The sequence below is a fragment of the Halyomorpha halys genome, unplaced genomic scaffold (assembly GCF_000696795.3).
Source record: "Halyomorpha halys isolate HHAL.00 unplaced genomic scaffold, Hhal_1.1 Scaffold126.1, whole genome shotgun sequence".
Classification (NCBI taxonomy): domain Eukaryota; kingdom Metazoa; phylum Arthropoda; class Insecta; order Hemiptera; family Pentatomidae; genus Halyomorpha; species Halyomorpha halys.
The window spans coordinates 1714865-1722913 of NW_027112074.1; the positions used below are offsets into that span (position 1 = coordinate 1714865).

The 8049-nt window shown below is 28.7% G+C and overlaps 1 protein-coding gene across 6 annotated transcripts in view; it reads right to left on the minus strand.

Moving 5' to 3' along the window:
• Window positions 1-8049, minus strand: part of LOC106678155 (KH domain-containing protein akap-1) — a 192855-nt gene that overhangs the window by 8345 nt on the left and 176461 nt on the right. For all 6 annotated transcript variants that reach the window (XM_014416514.3, XM_014416519.2, XM_014416516.2 and 3 more), the window contains exons 2-5: window positions 6916-7850; window positions 3949-4071; window positions 3729-3855; window positions 1877-2016 (exon numbers count right to left, since the gene is read on the minus strand). In XM_014416514.3, coding sequence (XP_014272000.1) covers window positions 1877-2016; window positions 3729-3855; window positions 3949-4071; window positions 6916-7824 — 1299 coding nt within the window. In that variant the 5' untranslated portion in view covers window positions 7825-7850. The remainder of the gene's footprint in view (window positions 1-1876; window positions 2017-3728; window positions 3856-3948; window positions 4072-6915; window positions 7851-8049) is intronic.

The window sequence follows — 8049 nt, forward strand, 5'->3', positions numbered from 1 at the left end:
CTAAAATGGTATGAATGTTTTCATTGAAATAATATAATTGATATATAACATTGTAGCCCTTTAATATAATGGAAACAAAAAAAAAAAAAAAAAAATAATAATAAAATCTTTATAGTTTTCAGTATTTTAATCTAAGATATTTGACCTTTTTGTTCGTTTATAACAACCTCTGAGGTTTCAATGAATTTTCTGAATTAACATGAACTAGAATGATTATAAAAACTTTTGTCAATAGGATTTTAATCCAATATCAAAAATTTCACAGTAAAAATTTACATTTTTAAAAAATTAAATTATTTAAAAACTACTCTATTTTATGCTATTTTTGAAGAATGTTTTGGTCTATCAGACACTGAAAGTAAATCAAATATGAAATCCTTTAACTATTGTAAATATTCTGATATTCTTAAGTTTTACCTCTACAAGGGTTTTGACTATTCCCCCTTAACAAATGATGGTAGGTAGGGAGCAACCTGACTGACCTCTTGCTTTTGATTAACGTACGTATTTTAGTTTTTAAATTATGAGAAATTTAAAAACTACGATAGATACAGGATTTATGAAATACAGCAGTTTCCAGTTATAGATATGAATAACTATCACAAAACTGTTACTCTCATAACCCAAGGAAACATAAACCCGCAATACACCGAAAACAGCTAATCGGTAATCAATACAAGTTGATGGCTATTAGGATATTGAATGACAGTAGGCACTATCCATACTGAAAATTTATGGTAACCAACACGTCTATAATCTGTAACTATATAACCTTCTTTGTTTATGATGTAGTTTTAAAGTAGTGGTGTTGTTTATTTTTGGACTTTTTTTTTTTAAATGATTAAAATCTGGGACATACTCACATTGGAAAAAGCTGCAATAAAACTTTCAAATTTATGATATTATCCTATAAAAGAAAGAATGCAAGAATGGCCATATCTTTATTTATTTTAGAAAAATAGAGGTACCCCCCCTTAAAAATGATAAGGGAACAACCTGACCTCTTGCTTTTGACTTACCTGCATATTACAGTTTTTAAATTATTGAAAATTTAAAAACTAGGATGGATGCAGGATGTATAAACCAAACAACTTTAATTTCACATAGTTAAAACTATGAGAAAACACCATATAAATGGTTTAAAAGACAAGTGAAAATTGATAATTTTGCGAGAGCAAGATTTTTTTTTGCTGAACCAAGTTTACTCTTCGCACTGACAAATTATCATTAATCAATTAATAATAATCAATAATTTCAACAATTTTGTCGATACAGAAGCTTAAATTTGCTTCAGGCAGAGGTAAATGGATAAAAAAAATCTTACTCATAAAGCAATCACTTGTACCCCTTACTGAACAACAAAACAAGAAGATATATCCAACAATTATACTATAATTTTAATATTTTTTTTTTTAAACTTATACCATTTTAAATTTAATGAAAATTTATTAGTTTTTATTAGATCAGTAGAACTTAAATTCACAAAAAGATTAAGACAATCAGAAAAAGTTGTAAACAAAATTATCTTTTAAGACGACATAAATTACGATATTACTTACACTTTCTATGTGATATTAGTAACTCATCACTTAAAATGATAAGTTAGTTTTCTTTACTCATTAATAGAATTAAAATTCAGGCAATATGTAAAACATTAAGGGGAGCAAAGTGAATGTCTGAAGAGTTATAACATGAAATTGAAAAGACAATTCATGTAAAGTTTTCTTTATTTTAATATACCTGTGAAAATTGAAGTCAATGGCTATAGAAAAAAAAGCACAATACTTAATCTAGATTTCACAGGACATATATATGATAATCATTACTAATACAAATTATGAAGATTAAACTGATTTATGAACAAATTGGTACTTACATGGAAATCTTCAGGTCTAAGAGGCGGAAGAGCATTGAGCTGTACAAATGAGACTTTTTCGAGAGTCAGTTGGGGAAATCGTCTAAGAGGGAATTTTTGTCTAATTTTTGCTAATGCCTTATCTATGTCCTGTTGAGTTCCTGAAAAATAATAATTTTTTTCTTAAGGTCTACGATAATATTCCTATACAATTTCATGAATACATAAGTGAAGAACATTAATTACAGTATTTGCTCGGAGTATAGATCGACCCCTAATTTAATAATAATTTTAAGGAAAAAATTAGGAGATTAAAAAAAATTAACCTACTAGAAAAGATGAAATCAATTTCCAAATTTAAAAAAGAAGCCAACATGATTAAATTTATAATGAGGTGTAGATAGTTGACCGTAGATTAATGATTGGAGAAGTTTGTCGGGGGGTGCGGTCAGCAAAGAACAACATAAATAAACAAAACCATATTTATTTATTTTATGCCATACACAAAACCATATTTATGTTGTTCTTTGCTGACCGCACCCCCCCGACAAACTTCTCCAATGATTAAATTTAATACTAAATTGATAAAGAGAACAATAATATCTTTATAACCTACTACCATCATGACACACAACTCAACAGGTGGCTCTAATAAACCAAGTAACACTCTTGTTTAATTTCTTTTTAATTATTATCATACTATATGTTCAATATGTATTCATTTATTACAGAACTCTTACTTATTTAAATAAAACTGAAAATATACATTAAACAACCTATATATTTATATTAGTTCAGAAGAACAAAGACAAATAAATATAGATACGGGTTAAAAATATTATGAAGAACTTTTCAAATTAGAACATACCTTTACATTGGGTAATAGAATTAAATTTTACAACATTTAAAGAAAATGCCTAATTAAAAGTTATATATATATATATATATATATACTAAACATTTCTGTGAGAAAATGTTTTTTATTTGAATTGGCATGTGTAAATAGATTAAACAAATAGGAAAATTAAGTGAAACCAATAAAATGAAATTCAACCCATTTAGTTTGAATAGGGAGAAAGGAATTAAGATTAAAGCTTGAAGGAATTAAGATTAAAGTTGCTTGTTAGTAATTTTATGAACCACTTTGGTAATTTCTTATCTACTTTTTCTTTAGCACTTAAACTTATTTATTAGGTAAGTATTTTAGAACCTTGGTTCTATGTACCATATATATTTCAGCTATAATGCAGTTCCTGTTTTATATAACTTTGGTTTTCATTGCTAACCCTCAGTTTAAAAATATCATTTAATTTGTGAGTATATATATAACTCCTAATCTGATAATTTGATTTATTATTATTATTATTTCCATTTTCTCTCCCCAAATGTAGATGATAAGTGAACGAGTAATCACTTTTCAAAATAAACTATGAAGTGACTTAACAAGTCCTGAGTTTGGACGGATTAAAATTATCTCAGAACTAATTCGAATGTAAGATGACCTCCCATAAAGGTCAACTCCTCATTTAACAGAGGAAAAAACCTCGACCTAAATTCAGAAAAATACAATTTTTTTTTTAGAACAATCTTAATTTAATAAGCGTTTTATTATTTTTTATCATGTTTAATTTATATATTGAATCTTTTTTGGATATTTTGTCTCCTGGTTCAGTATTTATATGTCGAGAAATAATGAGATGAATATAAAGAAGATGAAATACTTATGTTTTATAAATGGATCCTTAGAGGGACAGAGTACCTACGAAATATTCTATAAATGGGCCGAAAACTATTATTTTTATTTTGATCTGGAGACATAAGAGAAAAAATTATTAAAAAAGTCAAAATAAATAAATAAATTTTAACTTCCTACCTTCAATAGCGCAGACTTTTAGCTTATTTGAATCCGGATGTCTTTTTATAAATATATTTGTATGTGTCTGTGTTTTTATTTCATTCAGAAATACACCGTGTCTTCCAATTAATCTTCCAACAATTACCTAATAACAAATTATAAATTAACCAAACAATCAATAAAATTAAATTAAAGATATTAATTAATAACAAAAAGATGTGATATTTCATAAACTTACCTGAGGCAAAACAAATTCATATACAGAAGGCGCTTGATCACCGGCGAGGCTAGATCCACCAGCAGGTGTTCTCGAAGGAGAAATTGCTACATCGCTTTGTCCTTTTCCACTATCACTAGACCCCTTTTTGACAAAAACAAACTTTATTACAGATAAACATAATTCACATTTCAGTACCTTAAAAGATAACCATAGACTGTTTCTTTATTTATAAACTAAATGTTAATAAATACTTGCTCTTTACAGCATTCAAATTCGTAAGGCTAACATTTATTAGATAAGAAAGAGCGTGATACAATTTTATTAATTGTTATGTATGTTAATTTTTGTTCTAAATGGCATAGTTACGATAAATAATGGAAAGTAAAAGTCAACTTATACATATTTAAAATAAATAGTTGGAATGAATAAATAGATGGTATAAGAATAAGGGAAGATGATCTAGGCGGAGTGAATAACACTAATAAATGGTATTCACTTTGTTCCATTTTGGCCCAAATTTCAGGTTCAAGTAAAAACAAAGTAACAACCATAATAAAATAAAAAGATTATGACAAATAGTACATAATATAATACATCATTAAATTGATATAGTTTTCCTTATATACTGCATAACCTTATACATGGTTTATGTATAACATTAAGTTATTAATGGTAAAAATGTGGCAGTCATGAAAGGTACAAAAATAGAAAACTAAAAAAATTAAAAAAATTACATGTACTACATATAATATAATATTACATAAATAAATATATTAATATTGAAATATATAATAACTATGTATATTATATTACCCAAAAAGGCACACAAATAGTAGAAAACTATGTAATTTCTACCTTTCTTGACTGCCACCCGTACAATCTTCCTATAATCTACTACATAGATTCAACAATTAATATTCCTACAAAAACTTGTGTTTATCATATTATTGTTAGAATTATTTTGGCTTATATCACTTTATATTTTAGTTCTTTAATTGTGTTATTTCATGTATATATTTTCAAACTTCTTATTATGTCTTCATTTTCTTTCTCATGAATTTAATTTTCCTTTATTCTTACATGTATGTTAGATTTTCATGTATTTATTTTTTCTTTTGGCCTATTCTTACTATTTGTAATCATCTTTTACTAATTATACTATTTTTATTTTAACATGGTTGCTACCTGGGTTGTACTTAGTTAAAAGAAGGCTTGATATTCAGGTTGAGATGTTGGCACAAAAATAATGAAGTTAAATGACTAAAATTTGTTTCTGTACTACCCATAAAAGGAGGAGTTAATTATACACTAAGAACATTGAAGCAATGCTTCTTTTAAATATGTTATAGAATTTAATCTGTATAATAATTATTTCTGAATCTTTATTCATAAGGCCCTTTTTCAATTATATTAGGGTGCCCCTTAAGTTTTTTCCATGCCATGCTACGTATGACACCAAGGCTTTGCTTGTAAACATGCTAGCTTATCTATTATGCATTAATGACATTGATTTCAGTTACCTCACAGCTCTTTCAAAGTATGTTTCATTGGTCATAAAGTTTCTTTTAAAATCATTTTCAATGTAGTTTAATGTGGATAGCCAAACGCATTTGTGGCACGTTATGCTTCTTTGCTTTAAAAAAGGTAGAAGTGCAAATGACACTGCAGATGAGATTTTTTAAGTTTTTGGGAGAGGTACAACGACAATTAGAAACCTTTCGCAATAGGTTTAAGAAATGACAGATCAAGAGTTAATCACTGAAAATCCATGAGATAGTGGGTTTCACTAACAATCCCAGGACAACAGTACATAATCATTTAATTAAAATGGAGTATGTGAATCAGTATGATGTTTGGGTTCAACACCAATTGATGGAGATTGGTCTCATGAACCATGTCTCTACATGAGATGAGGCTTGGATTTTTAATCAAAATGAGTATCGAAAATGCACTTGGTTTAAGAAAAATTGAACTTCAATTCTTGTAAAGCTAGGACTCCATCTGAAGAAAATGTGTATTTGGTGCGACAGGAAAGGTGTAATATACTATGAGCTCCTTCCACAAGGTGAAACAATCAATTCTGTAAAATATTGCAATCAACTTGATAAACAGCTGCTTTGCTGAAAAATGGCCAGAATTGGCAAGCCGAAGAGGTGTTGTTTTTTATAAGACGGAAACTCTTGCAGTTTGATTGGGACGCTCTAGCTCATCCTCCATACTCTCCAGACCTTGCCCTATCCAATGATTACTTATTTCTAATGTTAAATAATACTCTCTGTAATGAATGTCACAAATCCGAAAGCGAAATAGGTGATATGAATAGGTAGGTAAATATTTTGCTTTTAAGTCTCAACAATTTTGAAAAGAGGGCATAATAAGGCTTCCTGAGAGATAGGAGGTAATAGAGCAGAGCTGTTCATCAATTGATTTCCCATAAAAAATAAAGCAAGAAACTTATAGGACACCCTAATAATATTTCATGTTAAGGAGACTTTTCAATTAACATACATATTTATTTATGCAATCCTTTCATTTAACTATATTTCAGACTTTATGTCTAGTTTCAAACTGTTAAATCTGATTTTTAAGTCGATCAGTTTATTTATATACTTCTTACTTTTTTCTTTCATAAGTTTTTACTAGTTACTTATTTTGTTCCTATAATTCTTTCATATGTTAAAAGCCTCCTTCAGTTATTGTGGACAGAATATATAAGAATTAGAGGGAAGAAAAAATAAGAATCTAGAAGCTTATGAAAGAGGAAAATATAAAAAAAGGTGAGATAGTTAATGTTACAAATCGACTTAAAACACAAAAATAGATATGGTCTGCAATGTTATTGAGCAACAGTATTGCATTAATATTATTGGGAACAAAAAAAATTTTATTTTTATTAGCAAAAAATGTATCAAACGCACAAACTTATCACCAACAAAAAATAAATGAATACAATTTGTATTATTTTAATAAGGTGGATAAGCTTACCTCAGAATGAGCGTCACTGAAGTTACTAATCGACGGACTGGCTAACATGATTTCGGAAGGGCTATGGTTGGCAGAATCCCTCTCGCTACCAGCTTTCCTTTCATCAATTTTCATCTGATCAAGTTCTAGAGAGGCCAATTTATCGGCTAATTCACCAGTTTCTTTCATTTTATCTAATTCTAAAGTATCAATTACTTCTTTAACGAGTTCCTTTTCCTTCTTCATTTCTATTTCTTCTGGAATACTTTCGATAGTTCTATTTTCACCTTTTAATCCAATTGGAATGATTGAACAATCAACTTCTAAATCTTTTCTTAAAACTTCAACTGGCGGTTCTATTAAGTCAAAGACTTCAACAGGTGTTTCTGAGGAGTCAAAAACTTCAGCTGGTGTTTCTAATAAGACTTTAACTTCTCTCGTCACTAAATCTAACTCAGCAGCTATTTCTTCAATCTCAATCTCTTCGGAACTACAACTGTTTTCTTCGGGTTCAAAGGTGTATAACACTTCTGAACCAAGATCCTCTTTGACTGCCTGATTAACTGGACAATCCAAGAGTTCGATAACTTCTGAACTATTAGGAGAAAATAAAGAATCTTCAATATTTTCCTTACACAGTTCACTAACACCACTACTAACTAATTCACTAACAACAGTGCCACTTCTTAAAGTGTCCTTTATATGAGAGCAGTCAACAGGATCTGCTTCAAAACGATTTTCTTTATCGTCAGAGACAAGAAGTATATTATCGTTAGAATTGCCCTCTTCTGTTTTATTCAAACAGTCAGGAATGCTGCTATCAGCGGGGAGGAGTCGCCCTTTCCGGCGGTTTCTCAACCACAGGATACTTAGAAAAGCCGCTACAGTTGGGAGGCTTATAGCAAAGAGTTTCCGACAAACCAAGGACATTCTCCAGTGTTAAAAATATGTTTGCTCTGCAAAAAAAAAAATAAAAAAAGATTAGATAATAAAAATAACAAAATAATATTGTTTAGTGATAATAAAATATATCTTGGAGAAAAGAATATGGAAGCAGTCTTTTTTATATTGTTTTTATTCAATATGCCGATGTTAAACCTAAACATATGGTTGCATCACTGGAGTTAAAATTGAATATATATATATATATATATA